At 38.4% G+C, this 23560-nt stretch overlaps 1 protein-coding gene across 1 annotated transcript in view; it reads right to left on the bottom strand.

Annotated features, from left to right (window-relative positions):
- NDUFA5 (NADH:ubiquinone oxidoreductase subunit A5) overlaps nucleotides 1–23205 on the bottom strand; it is a 28495-nt gene extending 5290 nt beyond the window's left edge. Inside the window, exons 1-5 of the mRNA XM_049893141.1 lie at nucleotides 22953–23205; nucleotides 22691–22846; nucleotides 22344–22388; nucleotides 16583–16699; nucleotides 13369–13434 (exon numbers count right to left, since the gene is read on the bottom strand). Coding sequence (XP_049749098.1) covers nucleotides 13369–13434; nucleotides 16583–16699; nucleotides 22344–22388; nucleotides 22691–22711 — 249 coding nt within the window. The 5' untranslated portion in view covers nucleotides 22712–22846; nucleotides 22953–23205. The remainder of the gene's footprint in view (nucleotides 1–13368; nucleotides 13435–16582; nucleotides 16700–22343; nucleotides 22389–22690; nucleotides 22847–22952) is intronic.
- Nucleotides 23206–23560: the final 355 nt, after the last annotated feature.

Here is a 23560-nt window from a genome sequence, read left to right as displayed (position 1 = left end):
CATTCCAGACAAAGGTGGTCCAACCAAATGCAGAAATTATCAAACAATATTATTAATATCACACACAAGTAAAATTTTGCTGAAGATCATTCAAAAGCAGCTGTAGGAGTGTATCGACAGAGAACTGCCAGAAATTCAAGCTGGACTCAGAAGAGGACATAGAACAAGGGATATAATTGTTGATGTCAGATGGATCCTGGCTGAAAGCAGGAAATACCAGAAAGATGTTTACCTGTGTTTTATTAACTATGCAAAGGCATTCAACTGTGTGGATCATAATATGGATAACACTGCAAAGAGTGGGCATTCTAGAACACTTAATTGTGTTCATGAGGAACCTGTACATAGATCAAGAGGCAGTTGCTCAAACAGAACAAGGGGATACTGTGTGGTTTAAAGTCAGAAAAGGTGTGCATCAGGGTTGTATCCTTTCATCATACTTATTCAATCTGTATGCTGAGCAAATAATACAAGAAGCTGGACTATATGAAGAAGAATGAGACATCAGGATCAGAGGAAGACTCACTGACAACCTGCATTATGCAGATGACACAACATTGCCTGCTGAAAGTGAAGAGGACTTAAAGCACTTACCGATGAAGATCAAAGACAACACCCTTCAGTATGGATTACACCTCAACATAAAGACAACAAAAAACCTCACGCTGGGACCAATAAGCAACATCAGGATAAAAGGAGAAAAGACTGAAGTTGTCAAGGATTTCATTTTACTTGAATCTACAATCAACACCCATGGGAGCAGCAGTCAAGAAATCAAACGATACAGTGCATTGAGCAAATCTGCTGCAAAAGACCTCTTTAAAGTATTAGAAAGCAAAGATGTCTCCTTGAAGACTAAGGTGTGCCTGACCCAAGCCACGGTGTTTTCAATCACCTCATATCCATGCAAAAGCTGGACAATGAATAAGGAAGACTGAAGAACTGACAAAGAATATTGAGTATACTATGGACTGCCAACAGAATGAACAAATCTGCCTTGGAAGAAGTACAGCCAGAATGCTCCTTAGAAGCAAGGATGGCGGGACTTCGTATCACTTACTTTGGACATGTTGTCAGAAGGACATGTTATCTCCAGTTCCTAGAGAAGAACATCATGCTTGGTAAAGCAGAGGGTCAGCAAAAAAGAAAAGACCCTCGATGAGATAGATTGACACAGTGGCTGCGACAATGGGCTCAAGCATAGCAATGATTATGAGGATGGTGCAGAACCAGGCACTGTTTCCTTCTGCTGTACACAGGGTTGCTATGAGTCGGCACCAACTCGACAGTACCTAACCACACCAACATACTAAAACAGGAGTCCTGGCGGCACAGTGGTTAAGAGCTCAGCTGCTAACCAAAAGGTTAACAGTTTGCATCCATCAGCCACTCCTTGGAAACCCTAGGGGCAGTTCTACCCTGTACTGTAGTCAGTACCGACTTGACTTGACAGCAATGGGTTTTTTTTAACGTACTAAAACAAAATTTTAAAATTCTTATGTTTACTACCTCTTTTTTCTACTGCATTTTCTAGTCACAACCCACCAAACTGATTTCATGAGCCACTAACTGGCCAAGACCCATAGTCTGAAAAATTCCGACAATATATAAACCATTAACACTGAGTCTATTCTGACTCAGGATGACCCTATAGGCCAGAGTAGAACTGCCCCCATATGCTTTCCAAGGCTGTAATCTTTATGGAAGCACACCAACTGGTGGATTCAAACCACCAACCTTTTGGTTAGCAGCTGAGCACTTAACTAATACATCACCAGGGCTCCTTTGATCATATATAACAAATATAGTTTAGACACTTGCTATTTCACATTTTTTCTTTAACAGAAAGGCCTATAAAAGCTCTGGCAAACTTAGAAGATTAATTACTAAATTTAAATTCAATATTTCCAAACAAACCTATTTTAAATATAAAGAAGTCTGAGAGTATGAATCCATAACTAAATGGCTGATTTTCAGCCCATGAAAATGTGGAGAACTCCACAGCTGACTTAAAAATACTTAGTGGGCCTTAAGACTATAATTGCATTACAAGCTAGTGAGTCAACTAAAGCTACAATCAAAGGGAAATCATGTGGCACAAAAAAAAAAAAGCGCATCATTTAAGAAGAGGAAAATTGTTAAGGGGTTTGCAGCAAGTTCCCCTAGCACTACATCTATATCCATAGCCAACCTGACAAATGAACAGAGGCCAGGAAAATAGGCCTTTGAATGACTGAAACACAGTCTACATTGATAGAAGGCTGTCTGAATGTCATATTCCTTTTTCCACAGACATCTAATTAATTCTTTTGAATCAGTATACCATGTCCAATGATGATCCACCCACTAAAAAACCCACTGAACATACCTCCCTAATTTCCAATATCACTCAATAGTTTTATTTGTCCTTTGATAAAAGTCAAGAAAAGTTAAGAAATTACTGCATTTTCAAAACATACAAAAAAGAAGTAAAAATTAAATGAAAACTTAGGGGGCAGTGAGCTTATGTTAATGAGGGACACAACTACTCAAAAAAGCAGGGTGAGAATGACTGCAAAACTCAAAGGATATAATCAATGTCACTGAACTGTACATATAAATACTGTTAATTGGTATATGTTTTGCTGTGTATATTCTCAACAAGAAAATAAATAAAGTTTAAAAGAAAAGAAATACAAAACTAAACAAAGAGGTGGGGCCGAGATGGCTGACTAGGCAGATGCTACCTCGGATCCCTCTTGCAACAAAAACTTGGAAAAACAAGTGAATCGATCACATACATGACAATCTATGAACCCTGACAATCAAACACACATCTAAAGAGTTGACTTGAGTGACAGGTGAGCGAAAGGCTGCGTCCTGAACCAGCAACCGCTTCTGGAACCCGCGACCCACCCCACAGCCTTGAGCCCCGGCGGTTCCCTGGTGCCGAGTGGCGGGGCTGATTGCTGCCTGCTGAGGCGGGGCAGGCACGGGACACAGCCCTAACCCCTAGTCCCCTGGGGTAACCTCCGTAGAGACTCAGCCAGCGCAAGCAGGCTGCACACTGAGGGGCTAACGAGAGAACGAACGACCAAAGGAAAGCAGCGACTGTTTTCGGAGCCTGGAGCCAGTGTCCCAGTCAGAAAACCTTGGCGCCGGGCTTTGGACTGGGCGCAGGGGAGCTGAGCACAGCACCTGAGACGGCGCAAACATGAGGTGCAGCCCTAGCCCCCTGAAGTGACCCCGGGGGAAGCCCAGCAAGTGCACGCAGGCAGCGCAGCGACTCGGCTGACAGGAGAAGTCACCGGGAGGCACCGACTGATTTTGGAGCCTGGGGTGAGGCGTCCCAGCCGGGGAACCTTGGCGCTGGGCTTTGGACTGGGAGCTGAGGAACTAACCACGGCTTCTGGGACAGCACAAGCACAGGACACGGGCCTGACCTTCGGGGGCAATGTCTACCCAGCCAGCAGACACAGTCCACAGGCCCCTCGGGAATCTCAGATAAAACAGTCATCCCAAGCAACATCAGTAACTTTATCTGAATTCCTGGGCGTACTCTCTCCTATCTGATCCCTCCCCTCCCCTTCCCAGGTGGCTTCATTAACATTGGAATTTCCTGGGCCAGAGACTGAAGTGCTCTGCAGGATTTTTTCTTCTCTTTGTTTGTTTGTTATGTCTTTTCCTAACCCATTCTCCTGGCCTGAGAGAAACAGCTACAGAAAAAACCAGGGACCAAGAATCCTTCCCTGACTTCCGGAAATTGGACTTAAAATACAGAACCAGCTCCAGCCAAGCATTTGTGATCCACAGTCTTGGGCTTTCATCCCTACAGGGAACAAGGTGGCTATTATAATACAAAGGCAATTCTGATAGTGATCTGACTGTAATTGTTTTAGCGGATTACTGGAAAGACAAGTTTCCCAGGTCTGACATCTCAGCGTATTCAACAGAGTCCTCACTGACCCACAACAGGGAACTGAGGGCTGAAGCTCCACCCAAATCACCTAACCTCCTGCCATAGGAGTCTGAGGATAGTGACATCCACCAATCTGTAGAGGTACATGCATTAGGTGCCTAAGCAGAGCCCACGCACCAAAGTGCTTTAGGAATAGAGACATACCTACCTCACTGGCACTTGGGGGAAGCCTGTCAGAATTCTGCCCTCCCTGGAACGTGACCTCCTGCTGCTACTAGAATCTGGTGCACACAACTATCACCACTACTCCTCTAAGCGAATAGGTGACAGTCTACCCCACTCACTTGGTGACCCAAAATCAGATTCTACTCAAGAATAGTGAATGGACTCTTAGGCTTATATTTCTGGTAAGGGCCCAAACCAGCTGGTAAGAGGACATAAGTGATTCAAAGCCTACAACAATCAAGATAGTACAATCTAGCAGCCCATCTATGTATATTGAAAGAAAACAAAACAAGATAAGACTCAGTCAGCAAACATAAAATAAATCATTACAGTATCTTATAGATGGCTCGGAGACAACAGTCGATATCAAACCACATAAAGAAGCAGACCATGATTGCTTCTACAACTCCCCAAATTAATAAATCAAAATCTTTCCCAAATGAAGATACAATCCTGGAATTGCCAGATGCAGAATATAAAAAACTAATTTACAGAATGCTTCAGGACATCAGGGATGACCTCAGAAATGAAATAAGGCAATCTACAGAAACAGCCAAGGAACACACTGATAAAGCAGTTGAAGAAATCAAAAAGATTACTCAAGAACATAGTGGAAAAATTAATAAGCTACAAGAATCCATAGTGAGACAGCATTCAGAAATCCAAAAGATTAACAATAAAATTACAGAATTAGACAACTCAATAGGAAGTCAGAGGAGCAGAATCGAGAAACTGGAATGCAGAGTGGGGGAGGTGGGGGATAAAGCAATTGACACCAATATAGCTGAAGAAAAATCAGATAAAAGAATTAAAAAAAATGAGAAACCCTAAGAATCATGTGGGACTCTATCAAAACGAATAACTTGCATATGATTGGAGTTCCAGAACAAGGAGAGATAACAGAAAATACAGAGAGAATAGTTGAAGATCTGTTGGCAGAAAACTTCCCTGACATCATGAAAGACGAAAGGATATCTATCCAAGATGTTCATCGAACGCCATGTAAGACTGATCCAAAAAGAAAATCACCAAGACTTATTATCATCAAACTTGCCAAAACCAAAGATGAAGAGAAAACTTTAAAACCAGCCAGGGATAAAAGAAAGGTCTCCTACAAAGAAGAATCAATAAGAATAAGTTCAGACGACTCAGCAGAAACCACGCAGTCAAGAAGGCAATGGGATGACATATAGAGAGCGCTGACAGAGAAAAACTGCCAGCCAAGGATCATATATCCAGCAAAACTCTCTCTCAAATATGAAGGCGAAATTAAAACATTTACAGATAAACACAAGCTTAGAGAATTTGCAAAAACCAAACCAAAGCTATAAGAAATACTAAGGGAAATTGTTTGGTCAGAATATCAATAACATCAGATAACAACACAACACAAAGACACAGAACAGAACATCCTGATATCAACTCAAATAAGGAAATCACAAAAACAAATTAAGATTAATTTTAAAAAGGAAAAAATGCTCAAAACAGGGAATCATTGAAGTCATTATGTAAAAGATCACAATAATCAAAAAGAGGGACTACATACAGGAGGCATAGAACTGCCACATGGAGAGGAAAACAATGCAATATAGGACAATAAAAGTTAGGTTTTTACTTAGAAAAATCGGGGCAAATATTAAGGTAACCACAAAGAGGTCTAACAATTCCATAACTTAAAATAAAAACCAAGAAAAACATAATAACTTGGCAAACATAAATTCGACTACTATGAAAATGAGAAACACACACTTTACAGAGAAAAACGTCTCAGCACAAAAAAGTGGAAAAATGAAATTGTCAACAACACACACAAAAACGCATCAAAATGACAGCACTAAACACATACTTATCTACAGTTACACTGAATGTAAATGGACTAAATGCACCAATAAAGAGACAGAGAGTCTCAGACTGGATAAAGAAACACGATCCATCTATATGCTGCCTACAAGAGACACACCTTAGACTTAGAGACACAAACAAACTAAAACTCAAAGGATGGAAAAAATATATCAAGCAAACAACAATCAAAAAAGAGCAGGAGTAGCAATATTAATTTCTGAGAAATTAGACTTCAAAGTTAAATCCACCACAAAGGATACAGAAGGACACTACATAATGATTAAAGGGACAATTCACCAGGAAGATATAACCATATTAAATATTTATGCACCCAATGACAGGGCTGCAAGATACATAAAACAAACTTTAACAGAACTGAAAAGTGAGATAGACACCTCCACAAAATTATAGTAGGAGACTTCAACACACCACTTTCAGAGAAGGACAGGACTTCCAGTAAGAAGCTCAATAGAGACATGGAATACCTAATTACAACAATCAACCAACTTGACCTCATAGACCTATACAGAACACTCCAACCAACAGCTGCAAAATATACTTTTTTTTCTAGTGCACATGGAACATTCTCTAGAATAGACCACATATTAGGTCATAAAATAAACCTTTGCAGAATCCAAAACATTGAAATATTACAAAGCATCTTCTCAGACCACAAGGCCATAAAAGTGGAAATCAATAACAGAAAAATCAGGGAAAAGAAATGAAATACTTGGAAACTGAGCAATACCCTGCTCAAAAAAGACTGGGTTATAGAAGACATTAAGGAAGGAATAAAGAAATTCACAGAATGCAACGAGAATGAAAACACTTTCTATCAAAACCTCTGGGACAGCAAAAGTAGTGCTCAGAGGTCAATTTATATCAATAAATGCACACATACAAAAAAAAGAAAGAGCCAAAACAGAGAACCGTCCCTACAACTTGAACAAATAGAAAGTGAGCAACAAAAGAATCCATCAGACACCAGAAGAAAACAAATGATAAAAGTTAGAGCTGAACTAAATGAAATTAGAGAACAGAAAAACAATTGAAAGAATTAACGAAGTCAAAAGCTGGTTCTTTGAAAAAATTAACAAAATTGATAAAACATTGGCTAGACTGACTAAAGAAATACAGGAAAGGAAACAAATAACCCGAATAAGAGACGAGATGGGCCATATCACAACAGACCCAACTGAAATTAAAAGAATCATAACAGATTATTACGAAAAATTGTACTCTAACAAACTTGCAAACCTAGAAGAAATGGATGAATTCCTAGAAAAACACTACCTACCTAAACTAACACAATCAGGAGTAGAACAACTAAATAGACCCATAACAAAAAAAGAGATTGATATGGTAATCAAAAAACTCCCAACAAAAAAAAGACCTGCCCCGGACGGCTTCACTGCAGAGTTCTACCAAACTTTCAGAGAAGAGTTAACATCACTACTACTAAAGCTATTTCAAAGCATAGAAAATGACGGAATACCACCTAACTCATTCTATGAAGCCACCATCTCCCTGATACCAAAACCAGGTAAAGACACCACAAAAAAAGAAAATTAGAGACCTATATCGCTCATGAACATAGATGCAAAACTCCTCAACAAAATTCTAGCCAATAGAATTCAACAACATATCAAAAAAATAATCCACCACAACCAAGTGGGATTTATACCAGGTATGCAAGGTTGGTTTAATATTAGAAAAACCATTAATGTAATCCACCATATAAATAAAACAAAAGACAAAAACCACATGATCTTATCAATTGATGCAGAAAAGGCATTTGACAAAGTCCAACACCCATTCATGATAAAAACTCTCACCAAATTCCTCAACATAATAAAGGGCATCTATACAAGGCCAACAGCCAACATCAGTCTAAATGGAGAGAGCCTGAAAGCATTTCCCTTGAGAATGGGAACCAGACAAGGATGCCCTTTATCACTGCTCTTATTCAACATTGTGCTAGAGGTCCTAGCCAGAGCAATTAGGCTAGACAAAGAAATAAAGGGCATCCGGATTGGCAAGGAAGAAGAAAAATTCTCTATTTGCAGGTGACATGATCTTATACACAGAAAACCCTAAGGAATCCTTCAGAAAACAACTGAAACTAACAGAAGAGTTCGGCAGTCTCAGGTTACAAGATAAAAATACAAAAATCACTTGGATTCCTCTACATCAACAAAAAGAATATCGAAGAGGAAATCACCAAATCAATACCATTCACAGTAGCCCCCAAGAAGATAAAATACTTAAGAATAAATCTTACCAAAGACGTAAAAGACCTGTACAAAGAAAACTACAAAGTACTAGCACAAGAAACTAAAAGGGACCTACATAAGTGGAAAAACATACCTTGCTCATGGATAGGAAGATTTAACATAGTAAAAATGTCTGTTCTACCAAAAGCCATCTATACATACAATGCACTTCCGATCCAAATTCCAATGACATTTTTTAAAGTGATGGAGAAGCAAATCACCAACTTCATATGGGAGGGAAAGAAGCCCCGGATAAGTAAAGCATTGCTGAAAAAGAAGAAGAAAGTGGGAGGCCTCACTCTACCTGATTTTAGAACATATTATACAGCCACAGTAGTCAAAACAGCCTGGTATTGGTACAACAGGCACATAGACCAGTGGAACAGAATTGAGAACCCAGATATAAGTCCATCCACGTATGAGCAGCTGATACTTGACAAAGGCCCAGTGTCAGTTAATTGGGGAAAAGATAGCCTTTTTAACAAATGGTGCTGGCATAACTGGATATCCATTTGCAAAAAAATGAAACAGGACCCATACCTCACACCATGCACAAAAACTAACTCCAAGTGGATCAAAGACCTAAACATAAAGACTAAAACGATAAAGATCATGGAAGAAAAAATAGGGACAACTTTAGGAGCCCTAATACAAGGCATAAACAGAATACAAAACATTACTAAAAATGACAAAGAGAAACCAGATAACTGGGAGCTCCTAAAAATCAAACACCTATGCTCATCTAAAGACTTTACCAAAAGAGGAAAAAGACCACTTACAGATTGGGAAAAAATTTTCAGCTATGACATCTCTGACCAGCGCCTGATCTCTAAAATCTATATGATTCTGTTAAAACTCAACCACAAAAAGACAAACAACCCAATCAAGAAGTAGGCAAAGGATAGGAACACGCACTTCACTAAAGAAGATATTCAGGCAGCTAACAGACACATGAGAAAATGCTTTCGATCATTAGCCATTAGAGAAATGCAAATTAAAACTACGATGAGATTCCATCTCACTCCAACAAGGCTGGCATTAATCCAAAAAACACAAAGTTATATATGTTGGAGGGGCTGCAGAGAGACTGGAACTCTTATACACTGCTGGTGGGAATGTAAAATGGTACAACCACTTTGGAAATCTATCTGGAGTTTTCTTAAAAAGTTAGAAATAGAACTACCATACAACCCAGAAATCCTACTCCTCGGAATATACCCTAGAGAAATAAGAGCCTTCACACGAACAGATATATGCACACCCATGTTTATTGCAGCTCTGTTTACAATAGCAAAAAGCTGAAAGCAACCAAGGTGTCCATCAATAGACGAATGGTTAAATAAATTATGGTACATTCACACAATGGAATACTATGCATCGATAAAGAACAGTGACGAATCTGTGAAACGTTTCATAACATGGAGGAACCTGGAAGGCATTATGCTGAGTGAAATTAGTCAGATGCAAAAGGACAAATACTGTATAAGACCACTATTATACGTTCTTGAGAAATAGTATAAACTGAGAAGAACACATTCTTTTGTGTTCTACGAGAGGGGGGAGGGAGGGAGGGAGGGTGGGAGAGGGTTATCTACTGATTAGTTAGTAGATAAGAACTACTTTAGGTGAAAGGGAGGACAATACTCAATACAGGGAAGGTCAGCTCAACTGGACTGGACCAAAAGCAAAGAAGTTTCCGGGATAAAATGAATGCTTCGAAGGTTAGCGGAGCAAGGGCGGGGGTTTGGGGACTACGGCTTAAGGGGACTTCTAAGTCAATTGGCCTAATAAACTCTATTATGAAAACATTCTGCATCCCACTTTGAAGTGTGGCATCTGGGGTCTTAAATGCTAACAAGCGGCCATCTAAGATGCATCAATTGGTCTCAACCCATCTGGATCAAAGGAGAATGAAGAACACCAAGGTCACACGATAACTATGAGCCCGAGACAGAAAGGGCCACATGAACTGGATACTTACATCATCCTGAGACCAGAAGAACTAGACAGTGCCTGGCCACAACTGATGACTGCCCTGACAGGGAGCACAACAGAGAATCCCTGAGGGAGCAGGAGATCAGTGGGATGCAGACCCCAAATTCTCATAAAAAGACCAGACTTAATGGTCTGACTGAGACTAGAAGAATCCTGGCAGTCATGGTCCCCAAACCTTCTGTTGGCCCAGGACAGGAACCATTCCCAAAGACTATTCATCAGACATGAAGGGACTGGACAATGGCCTTGAGAGAGATGCTGATGAAGAGTGAGCTACTTGTATCAGGTGGACACTTGAGACTGTGTTGGCATCTCCTGTCTGGAGGGGAGATGGGACGGTAGAAAGGGTTAGAAACTGGCAAAACGGTCACAAAAGGAGAGACTGGAAGAAGGGAGCGGGCTGACTCATTAGGGGGAGAGTAAATTGGAGTATGTAGTAACGTGTATATAAGCTTATATGTGACAGACTGACTTGATTTGTAAACTTTCACTTAAAGCACAATAAAAATTATTTAAAAAAAAAAAAAACTAAACAAAAACAAAACTGGTTACTTATCAGATCCTTACAGGGGAAGGCTTTCTAAACCTATCATATCATATTAGAGGGGGAAAATAAGACAAAACTTGACTTAAAAATTTAAAAGCCTCTACATGTAGGGGAAAAACAAACGAAATTAAGGCAAAGGACAAACTGAAAAAACATTTGCAGCAAATATGGCAAAAGCTTAAAATTAACAAATACATAAGAAAAACACTAAGACGGAAGCATAGAAGAAAAATATTAATGATCTAATTTATAAAACAAGAAATTAAAAAACTAATTTTTTTTTAAAGTTTAACCTTTCTAGCAATTGGGGGGAAAAAAGGCAAACTAAGAATAAATAAATAGATAAAATAAAAACTTCCCCCATTTAAATTAAAAACAGCATTCTTACAAGTACAGATATGTTAAAATTGGTATTTTATAACACTGCTGTGACACTCACTATAAATTAATCTTTTTAGAAACTAATTTGGTTATACGGATCAAGAATTTGACTCATTTCATGTAAGAGATGTTTTGATTAATAATTTTACTTCAAAGTATTGATCCTAATGAAATAACACAAAAATTGGAAAAAGCTATTTGTACAAACATATTAATCACAGCATTATTCTTATAGCAAAAGGCTTTTCTCTATTTTAAAATTTTCTGTAATGTTAATTTTATAACATAAATTTTTAATAAAAAAAGCTGTGAACTATTTGATTCAATTACACCTACTCCTCACTTATCAATTATCTCATTATCTGACAGTCTGCATTTGGGACAACAGTTAAAGTCCACCATCCAACAATTTATACATTAACAATGTAGGTTTGACAGTAGCAAGCGTCAAGGCGCGAGGCAAGAGTAGTGCTGGTTTTGATAGCTAAGATTATGTGTCAGCTTAGCTGGGCCATGATTCTCAGTTTGGCAGTTATATAATGATGCACTTGTGTAATGATGTAGTCATCCTCCATTTTGTGATCTGATGTGGTCATCCTCCATTTTTGCATATTGCTGATTTTTGCATAACAACCTGGTGTTTGGAACATAACCACGTCGGTATGTTAGGAGTAGGTGTATTATTTTCTAGGCTGTCAGGCAAGATTCACTGAACAAAGGTTATTTTGCTGATTATATAAAACAGACAAGGGGAAATAAATTATTCTGATGTCAAAAATTTATTCAAGATAGCTAATTTTAGCATGTACTTTGGGTCAGTACAAATCCAGCCAAATCTTATAGCCCATCTAAGTCTAAGGCAAAGAAAAATTTTTATCATGACTACTTCACATCACTAATAAAAACATAAATTATGTTAACCAGTGCATATATATATTACATATATATATAAAACAACAAAAATACTGCAGATGATTACAAGGAGCACTTGTTAAATATTCAAAAAGTATTTTTCTAGCCTATTAATTTCTGTAGCCTATCTAGGACCAAAAGGAAAGAATAAAAATCCAGGTTAAACAAAATTAAAATCTGAGTTTATGTTTTGTTTTTCTCTTCCTTGTATATGTAGTGGATACAGAAAAAGGGGAGCCCTAGTGGCACAGTGGTTAAGAGCATGGCTGCTAACCAAAACGTCAGCACTGTGACTCTACCAGGTGCTCCTTAGAAACCCTGTGGGGCAGTTCTACTCTGTCCTATAGGTTGCTATGAATCATAATCAATTCAACAGCAGTGGGTTTGTTTTTTTTTGTTTGTTTTTGTTTTTTTAAGAGCAAAAGGAGAAGAAAAAGGTTTTCAAATAGAGTACTTGAAGATTTCATAATTCATAATTTTCCCAATCCCAGTATTCTTTTCATAATCGTGCTTAAACTTCATCATTTAATATTATTTTCCCATGTTAGTACTTGGGAAACAATATAAAATTAAGCTTTCAAATTTACTTTGCAATTAAAAGTTGTTTTTTTCCCTAATAAATATTAACCAGTCAAAAGTTCTCACCAAAACCCACTGCTGTAGTGTCAATTCCAACTCATAACAAACATATAGGAAAGAACTTAATTGCCCCACATGGTATCCAAGGCTATAAAATTTTAAGGAAACAGACTGCCACATCTTTCTCCCACGTAGCAGCTGGTGAGTTTGAACTTTCAACCTTTCCAAGTGCTTTAGCCACTGTGCCACCAGGGCTCCTTTCAAAAGCTCCAACAACCAAAAATAAATGTACATTTTAAGTTTATGACTCAAGGCATCTGTATTTTTCCATATTAGAAATATACAAAGCTTTTAAAAATGAAAAGCATTTGTGTATATATAAAGACAAAATTATTAAAATAAAAGTAATACTGTATTACTAATTTATACCAAGGTAAGGCTAACAAGAACATGGTGATTAAATTCAAAGAGAATATCAAATTCCAAACTTCCAAGAGAAGCCTCATAAATTCATGTCACATAATCAATGATAAATATTTAACTGACATAGTAAGTATGTTCAAAGTGTCGAATATTCTTTATGTGATTAGTCTTAGATTTGATGAGTTGCTATAAATAAAGAAATTTCGTTTTTCTTTCTTTCTGGAATGTCATTTTTGTGCCTGTACATACAATGAATATTTGAAACCAAACATTAGTATATTAAACCCTTTTACCTGAAAAATCACTTCTTCGATTTGTCCACTCTGAAGCTGGTCTTCTAATTTTTTAACATCTGGTTCCTATAATTTCAGGAAATAAAAGGAAAAAAAAAATTTTAAAGGAGCACAATATCTTAACGTTTCAAATGTATTTTAAAAATTCATATTAAAAAACTGCATTTAAACAACTTTTCTTACATCAATACCAAATATATAGTGGAATTCCATTTAATTTCTCCATTATTCTATTGCTTAATTTTGTCTTAATATTAAGACAACTTTTAATATTAAAGTGTTAAATGTTTACTGACATGCTTATCAAGGGTAAGAAATATGATGCCTAATTCAGCCTTTCTAAAACACAGGTTTTGAAAATAATCTGTATATATACCTCACACTACTTTGTTTTTCCTAATATTTTCTACATTTCCTGAGAGTATGAGCTCTAAAAATAAATGCTATCCTATGACCCGGAAATTGCAGCCCTATGTATATACCAGAAATGCATAACAGGTGATACCGAATGACATATTCAGGAATGTTCACAGCAGCACAAATCATTAAAAACCCAAACTAGAAACAACCCAAATGACTACCAATAATAGAACAATAAATTATGTTTTATGAATTCAACAGAATACTATACAATAATGAGACTACAACTATACGCAACAACATGGAAGATTCTCAAACGTGGTATTAAGCAGGGGGAAAAAAACAGCCACAAAAGAGTACATAAAGTTTAAAAACTGGTAAAATAAATCCAGGTGTTAGAGGTCACAAGAGTAGTTACCCTTAGAGGGATAGTGACTTGGAGAACAATGTGAGGGGGTTTGGGGGCTCTGGAAATGTCCTATTGTGAAAGTTCATAAAGTTTGATTTATGATTTCTTCATATTTCTTTAGATGTTATGCTTCAACAAAAAGTTTTGAAAAAATCAATGCTAATAAGTATAATATAGTATCTAGCACATTTAATGACATTAATTTATTTTCTAGAAGACTGAGCTTTTTTACATACCTATACATGCATGCATATAAATAAGGCACTGTCATTATCATGCCGTGTTGTTTTTGTTTTGTTTTGTTTTGTTTTTTTTTAGGCGGGTTGGGGGTGTATAAACTGAATGAAAAGGTAGAACAAGAATATTTTCTAACATGAATTGGCATGTTCCTGATACAGGCCATCTCCTTCCTGGCCCAGGATATCTACCTGGCTCATTCTTTTACTTCCTTTCAGTATTTGCTCAAATATCACCTACTTGGTGAGGCACATGGAGCCTTAGTATGACAGAAGTTATGTACTGTGCTGTTAACAGAAAGGTCAGCGGTTCAAACCCAGCAGCCGCTCCACAGGGGAAGGATGTGCTACTCTGTTTCTGTAAAGATCACAGCCTTGGAAATCCTACGGGGCAGTTGTACCCTGTCCTATAGGGTCACTATGAGTCAGAACCAACCCGACAGCAATGGGTTTGGTTTTTACAATTAGTTGGTCTGTTTGTAGTCCCAGCATACTTCATCTTAACCACTGTGCCACCAGGGCTCCTTCCAACTAATTATAAAGGTATTAAAACAGACCAGGTCACAGACACGGATTTTAGAACTAATAGGTAAAGAAGTAATGACAGTGGCTGATACTGGCTGTGAAAGCAAAGGGAGAAACAGAGTAATAAGCAAAGGAGAATGTAGGGATACATTTTTTTGTTTTTTCTCTTTTTTACAGATAAGAGCAAGCTAGATATATTTTGAGGCTCTAACGAAGATGCAAGTAAGATGGGAGAGGATAAAAAGAGAGCAATGCAGATGAATGATTAACAGGGAGCAAGGTCACTGAGAATGAAGGCAGATAAAGAAGAACAGCACTGACGAACCTCTGCAACTATTGCCCTGAGATCATCTTTAAAACTTAAACCAAAAATATCCCCTAAAGTCTTCTTAAAACCAAATAGGAGTTTATCTTAACTAGTAAAGAATGCCTGCCTTGAGCATTATATTCTTCTAAAATCCATCTATATGGGATCAATTTGACAATAGCAACTTGAAAGATTATGCAGGAACCTTAGGGAGCAGTGAGTTTATATTAATGGGGGAAGAACAACTCAGAAAAGGAGGGTGAGAATGGCTGCACAACTCAAAGAAGGTAATCAATGTCACTGAATTGTACATGTAGAAGCCGCTGAACTAACAAATGTTTTGGAGTGTATATTCTCAACATCAAAATGAATAAAGTTAAAAAAAAAAAAGAATAACACTGAAGAGATTCACCTCCCACAAAGGAAAAGAGAAATTTCTTACTCTGTAATAGGAAAAAACACATAAACCCATTTTTCTCAAGGAAAACACGAAATCAAAGGAAATACGAACTGCCCCTTTTAGAGACTTCACTCTGTAAATTACTTGCGGAACTGCCACGCTAAGAATAAAGTTCCAAATCAGATTCCACTGTTTTGTTACATACCTAAGAAGAATAATTCTCTTTCGGCTATAGCATTTGTTAATACAAGAAATAAACATAAAGACCCTTTATGCACGTATGTAAATTATTTCCAGTTTATGAACACTAGTCTGGGTAATTACATAAAGTCTCTGAAATAATGCCTAGTGTGAAATTTTAAAGACAGTCCAGTATATTTTGGCAATCAACAGTATTCTACTGTGTTCCTGTCTAAGGCCTTTGATTTAAGAGCTCTGTGAAATGCTCTACATAATTATTGGTAGTTAAGACAAACTAACTTGATCCTCTTCTTTTTTTGCAATGATGCTTTCTAAAATAGTTATTTCTGTTTTCCTTAAATACAACACAAAGCTTTTGTTTTGCTTTATTGTTCTCTACTCTGAGACTAGAAAAAAGATATTAAGATTGATATATCTATAGTTAAGAAGCAAAAGAGTAATAAAGGACTAGATGTGGAAGAGAGTTAAAAAGAACCAAAAGGTCAGCAGTTCCAATCCAGCAGCCACTCTTTGGAAACCCTATAGGGCAGTTTTACTCTGCCCTATAGAGTTGCTATGAGTCATAACTGACTTAATGGCAATAGTTTTTGGTTTGCATAGAGAAGGCACTCAATAAACAGGAACTGGCTGGATGAAAGGGAGAATGGAAGGGAAGAGAATAGAAATAAGAAGGAAAGTGTATAGAATATGTAAAAATGAAACAACTGAATCTTTTTTGTTAAACACTGCATTGGGTACCATAAGCTCAAGGAAACAAAAACAAGTTAGCTACTTACTGCATTAACTTTACTCAGCCTCTCATTTGTAATTTCTTCTGTATACTTTCTATATGCTGCACTTTTAGGCATTTGCTGAAGAATCTCAAGTATCTTTGCGTATACTGTTTTCAGTCTCTGAAAAGACAAAACAGAAAAGTTTCCACAGGCTAATCACCAAATATTTAATGGAACGCTTAAAAAAGTATCAAAGACAAAAAACATGACTCACATCTGTTTTAAAAAAGACTGGTTCTTCCTTTAACTCCTCCTTGCTGCAATTTTTTTTATTTCTCTAACCCTTCCCCACCCTAAACAACTTAGTAAAAATGAGAATATAAATGTGGAAACACTTTACAAAAACTTCACAAAAGTTCTACGTAAGTCAAAAGTTTGAAAAGAAGCAGACACAGAACTTCATTCCAAGTTGTTGCCAATGATCTTTTTCTGAAATCAAAACATTTTACTAAACCAGTATTTCTAAAATTGAGGTCCTGGGCACTGTAAATTCTGATTTTTTTTTTTTTCTAGTTTTTGTTATTTGAATTTCTGTGGAAATAGATATAAAAACATATCCTAAATTACTTAATAATCAAATTTTACCTGAATGCAGCTGTAATGCCTCAGTGTTAACGGTTGTGATTACGATGGCGCTGGGACCACAGGAATGAAAGGAAGGCTCAAAAGACAAAACTACCTAAAGAACTAAGTAACTGCATGTTTTTACTGTTGTTAGGTGTCACCGAGTCGGTTCTAACTCATAGAGACCCTATGTACAACAGAACAAAACACTGCCTGGTCCTGCGCCATCCTCACGATTGTTACTATGTTTGACCCCATTGTTGGCAGCAGCCACTGTCAATTCACTTTGTTGAGGGTTTTCCCCTTTTTTGCTGACCCTCTACTTTATGAAGCCTGATATCCTTCTACAAAGACTAGTTCCTCCTGATAACATGCCCCAAGTATGTAAGAAGTCTTGCCATCCTCACTTCTAAGGAGTATTCTGGCTGCACTTCTTTCAAGACAGATTTGTTTGTTCTAGTATTCCATGGCATATTTGATATTCTATGCCAACTCATAATTCAAAGGAATCAATTCTTCTTCAGTCTTCCTTATTCATCGTCCAGCTTTTGCACGCATAGGAGGCGATTAAAAATACCATGGCTTGGATGAGGTGCACCTTAGTTCTCAAGGTGACATCTTGCTTTCACCACTTTAAAGAGGTCTTTTGCAGCAGATACCCAATGCAATACCTCATTTGATTTCTTCTCTGCTGCTTCCATGGTCATTGATTTTGGACCCAAGTAAAACAAAATCCTTGACAACTTCAATATTTTCTCCATTTATCATGATGTTGCTTATTCGTCCAGTTCTGATTTTTGTTTTATGTTGAGGTATAATCAATACTGAGGTTGTAGTCTTTGATCTTCATCAATAAGTGCTTCAAATCTTCTTATTTTTCAGCAAGCAGAGTTGTGTCATCCGCACATCGCAGGTTGTCAATGAGTCTTCCTCCAATCCTTATGTGGAATTCTTCTTCATATAGTCCAGCGTCTCATATTATTTGCTTAGCATACACATTTAATAAGTATGATGAAAGAATACAACCCTGATGCACACCCTTCCTGATTTTAAACCATTCAGTATTCCCTTGTTCTGTTCTAACAGCTGCCTTTTGCTCTATGTACATGTTCTGCGTGAGCAAAATTAAGTGTCCTGGAATTCCCATTCTTCGAAATGTTATCCATAATTTGTTATGATCCACACAATAGGATGCCTCTGCATAAATAAAACACAGGTAACATCTCTCTGGTATTTTCCGCTTTCAGCCATGATCCATCTGACATCAGCAATGATATTCCTCACTACATGTCCCCTTCTGAATCTGGCCTGTATTTTTGGCAGTTTCATGTCAATGTACTGCTGCAATCATTTTTTGAATTATCTTTATCAAAATTTTACTTGGAGTGATATTAATGATATTGTTCAATCATTTCCACATTCTGTTCGATCACCTTTCTTTGGAATGGGCACAAATATGAATCTCTTCCATTTAGTTGGCCAGGTACCTAGCTATCTTCTAAATTTCTTGGCACAGATCAGTGAGCACTTCCAGCATTGCACCCCTTTATTGAAACTTCTCAATTGGTATTCCGTCAATTCCTAGAGCCTTGTTTTCATCAATGCCTTCATTGCAGCTTAGACTTCTTCCTTCAGTACCATCTGTTTTTGATCATATACTACCTCCTGAAACAGCTGAATGTCGACCAATTCTTTTTGGTGCAATGACTCTGTATTCCTTCCATCTTCTTTTGATGTTCCTGGGTCGTTCAATATTTTCCCCATCGAATCCTTCAATATTGCAACTTCAGGCTTGAATTTTTTCTTCAGTTTTTTCAGCTTCAGAAATGTCAAGCATTCTCTTCCCTTTTGGTTTTTTAACTCCAGGTCTTTGCAAATGTCATTATAATACTTTACTTTGTCTTCTCGAGCCACCCTTTGAAATCTTCTATTCAGCTCTTTAACATCATCATTTTTTCCATTCACTTTAGCAACTCTACCTTCAAGTACAAGTTTCAGTCTCTTTTGACATCCATTTTGGTCTCTTCTTTCTTCCCTGTCTTTTTAACGACCTTTTGCTTTCTTCCTGTATGATGTCTTTGATGTCATTCCATAACCTGTCTGGTCTTCAGTCATTAATGTTCAATGCATCAAATCTATTCTTGAGATGACCTGTAAATTCAGGTCCGATATACTCAAGGTCATACTTTGGTGAATTGTTCTAATTTTCCTCAGCTTCAACTTGAACTTGCATGTGAGCAATCGATATTTTGTTCTGCAATTCTAACTGTTATTCAGCTTCTCCATCATCTCTTTGCACCGATATAGTTGATTTGATTCCTGTGTATTCCATCCAGTGAGGTTCACATGTATATTTGCCATTTATGTTATTGAAAAAGGCATTCCAAAGAATAGGCTGTCGGTCTTGCAAAATTCTGTCATGTGATTTTTAGTGTTGCTTCTATTACCAAGCACATATTTTCCATCTACTGATCCTTAGTTCCTAACTTTTGCATACTGATCACCACTAATTATCGATGCACTTTGACTGCATGTTTGATCAATTTCAGACTGCAGAACTTGGAAAAAATCTTCAATTTCTTCATCTTTGGCATTAGTGGTTAGTGCATAAATTTGAATAACAGTCATATTAACTGTCTTTCTTGTAGGTGTATGGATATTATCCTATTACTGACAGCACTGTAGTTAAGGTTAAATCTTGAAATGTTCTTTTTAACGATGAACGTAACACCATTTCTCTTCTTTATTCCCGGCATAGTAGATCATGTGACTGTCTGATTCAAAATGGTCAATACCAGCCCATTTCAGCTCACTAATGCCTAGGATATTGATCTTCAAGCATTCCACTTCACTTTTGTCGACTTTCAATTCTTCTAGATTCGTACTTCATACCTTCCACATCCCGATTCTTAATGGATGTTTGCAGCTGTTTCTTCTCATTTTGAGTCATGCCACATCAGCAAACGGAGGTCCCAAAAGCTTGATTCCATCCATGTCATTACAGTAGACTCTACTTTGAGGAGGTAGCTTTTCCCTGGTTGCATTTTGAGTGTCTACCAACCTGAGGAGCTCATCTTCAGGCACTATATCAGACAATGTTCTGCTACTATTCATAAGGTTTTCACTGACCAGTTTTTTTAGAAGTAGATCATCAGGTCCTTCTTCCCAGTTTGTCTTAGTCTGAAAGCTCTGCTGAAACCTGTCTACCACAGGTGACCCTGTTGCCATTTGAAATACCAGTGGCATAGCGTCCAGAATCACAGCAACACATAAGCCACCATAGTACGACAAACTGACAGATGAGTAGTGGAGTAACTGTACAGCATGTTTTAATATACACTGAACTCAAAGTTCAGTAAATCAGTCAGTAGTAAACAAATAATAAGAAACTGTTGTGGCAGATCTCAACTCACGACGGTTCAAAAATAATAAGTATAATCATAAATGTACATATATGCAATGAGTCAGAATCTACTTGATCACAACAAGTTTGGATTTGGCTTTTGGAAGGAAGTCCTTTCATATTTTTGCTTTTTATTAATTGGAAATTTGTCTTAGTTTAACTGTAGAAAACCTATAGGAGCTAATACCTAATTTCCTATTTCATATATATATGTATATATATTTATACACACATACATTCATACATACATATAAACCCAGAACCCAGTGCTGTCGAGTCGATCCCGACTCATAGCAACCCTATAGGACAGAGTAGAACAGCCCCACAGAGTTTCCAAGGAGCGCCTGGTGGATTTGAACTGCTGACCCTTTGGTTAGCAGACAGACAGACACACACACACACAAACCCTGGTGGTATAGTGGTTAAGTGCTATGGCTGCTACCCAAAAGGGTGGAAGTTCGAATCCACCAGGCACTCCTTGGAAACACTACGGGGCAGTTACACTCTGTCCTATAGGGTTGCTATGAGTTAGAATCAACTCAACATCAATGTGCTTGGTTTGGTATTATATATACATACAGCTTAGACATCCACTAAGCAATTAAACATATTTCATAAAAGGAGGAGTCAGTGTTTGACATGGAAATCTAAGAGTCAGCAGTGTATAGATGGTATTTAGAATCATTAAATTGTGTCACCAAGGGACAGCAAATCTACACAGAGAAAAGATCCAACAACTAAGTGTTGGGCACTTCAAAATTCAGAAATGAGGATATGAAGAGTAACCAGAAAAGAGAAGCTAAATAAGTGTAAGAAAAACAAAACAAAAGACAGTAGACTGCGGTGTCCTGAAGCCCAGTTAAAAAATAAAAAATACTTGACGGAGAGAGTGTCACATGCTGTTCCTGGGTCATTTAAAATGAAAAATGAGAACTGACCATTGTATTTAGCAACATGGAAGTCACTGGTGACCTTGATAAAAGCAGTTCTGGCCAAGCATAAGTGGAGTGTGTTCAAGGAAAATGAAGGAGAGACTGGAGGCAGTAAGTACAGACAACTCTTTTGAGTTATCTATAAAGGGAAGGGGAAACCCTGGTGGCATAGTGGTTAATGCTATGGATGCTAACCAAAGGGTCGGCAGTTTGAATCCCCCAGGCACTCCTTGAAAACTCTATGGGGCAGTTCTACTCTGTCCTACAGGGTTGCTATGAGTCAGAATCGACTCGAAGGTAACGGGTTTGGGTTTTTTTATTTTTTATTTTTTTTATAAAGGGAAAAAGAGAAACTGTGGTTACTGGAGGGAGAAACATCAAGGGAGGGTTATTTACCTTTTTATTTTTATGGAAAGCGTTTCCGGATCTAGATAGGGAAAATCTACTAAAAGAGAAAACTGGTGATTCAAGAAAAGGGGGCAAGTGCTACAGCTATACTTTTGGTAGGCCAAAGTGTATGGAATCTGGGGCACATAGGGCAAAAACGGTGAGGTGGAGTAAACGGTGCAAAACAGAAACACCGATTTGGGAGGTAGCTCACAAAAGTACAAGTGAAGCCACGAGAATGCCACGGAAAAAGTCAGCAAGAAAAGCGGCTTATAAAAGAGATCATTCCAAGAAAAGTGGGATAAGATGACGTGGATACCACTTTTGTCTCAAGACCTGACTCTGAGATGCAATTCTGTGCCTAAAACATTGGTATCCGGTGATAATATCTGCATTAACCTTACAGCAAACAAGGTCGCTGGGTTGTAGTTTTCCTTGGAAACTCAGGAATGAAGAAAGAAAGAAAAGACGTACATACCTCGTGTGGATTCTCACTTACAGCCAATCCCACAAGGCCAGTGGTCTGTTCAAAAACAAAACACGATCCGTGCTATTACTATGGTTTCCACGCATTCCCCCACGCTAAGGAAAAGTTAAAACTGGCCTAAAGCCAGTTACGGTCTCTCAATTTCGCTCGTTGGGAGCTTTCATCTGCCTCTAGGAGCGGAGCCACTAAACTGGTCACCCCGAGGGCAGGGCAGCATGAGGCCTCAAACAGCACCGCCGAGCCGCGATAGTTCCGTCCACCACCCGCGGATAGAGGGGCTATCGGGCTGACTCTATCCCCAGACCCCAAAATTCAAAAGTGACCTCCATTCGCCTTACCTTCTTAAGCAGCCCCGCCATGACAGCGCCGACGAGCCGACGGCGCGCAGCCCTCTGGGAACTTCACTCAGACCCGCTCAATCCACCACAGAGACTGCGGCTCCGTCACCTTGGAAACATCCTGGCCCCGCCCCTCAGGGCCTCTGTCCGAGCGGACTTTACCCCGCCCATCCCGAAAGGGAAAGTTAACGCATGCGCATTGAGTACGCAAGCGTTTTAGCCGGGATTAGGGGCGGAAATTGGGCAAAGGGTTGTTTGTTACCTGATTTACACGCTGGTATTTGTCGGTGTCACCGTTGACTGCTTGCCGGAACGTTGAAGGAATCACTCCAGGCTACTAAAAATCTTCGAAATAGTCGCTGTAGTAACCTGCACTTTGCTTATCTATCGGAGACTCTCTCAGAGCTTCCCTTCCTCAGTTTAAACCAAACCGAAAACCTGTTGCCTTCGAGTAGATTATCACTCTTAGCGACCCTATAGGACAGAGTAGAACTGCCTCCGTAAAGCCAACTGCCACGTCGCTCTCCTCTGGAGCGGCTGATGGCTTAGTGGGTTCGACCCTCCAGCCTTTCCAGCCAGCTCTTAACAACTGCACCACCAGGGGCCCTCAGCTTAAAAAGAAAACCAAACCAAACCTGTTGCCGTCGAGTCAATTCTGGCTCATAGTGACTCTATGGGACAGAGTAGAATTCTTCCATAGGGTTTCCCAAGGAGTGCCTGGTAGATTTGAACTGTTGACCTTTTCGTTAGCAGCCAGTCTCCTAATCACTATGCTACCAGGGTGCTTGTGAAGCTTGAGCATCATCTAAGCAATCTCTTACGCACAGTGCTTTCTGCCAAAGGTTATTTGTATCACAAGGCTATCAGCAT

This window comes from Elephas maximus, chromosome 8 (genome assembly GCF_024166365.1).
Source record: "Elephas maximus indicus isolate mEleMax1 chromosome 8, mEleMax1 primary haplotype, whole genome shotgun sequence".
Classification (NCBI taxonomy): domain Eukaryota; kingdom Metazoa; phylum Chordata; class Mammalia; order Proboscidea; family Elephantidae; genus Elephas; species Elephas maximus.
Note: the sequence above shows the minus strand (reverse complement) of the source record. Positions and strands in the feature narration are given on the sequence as shown.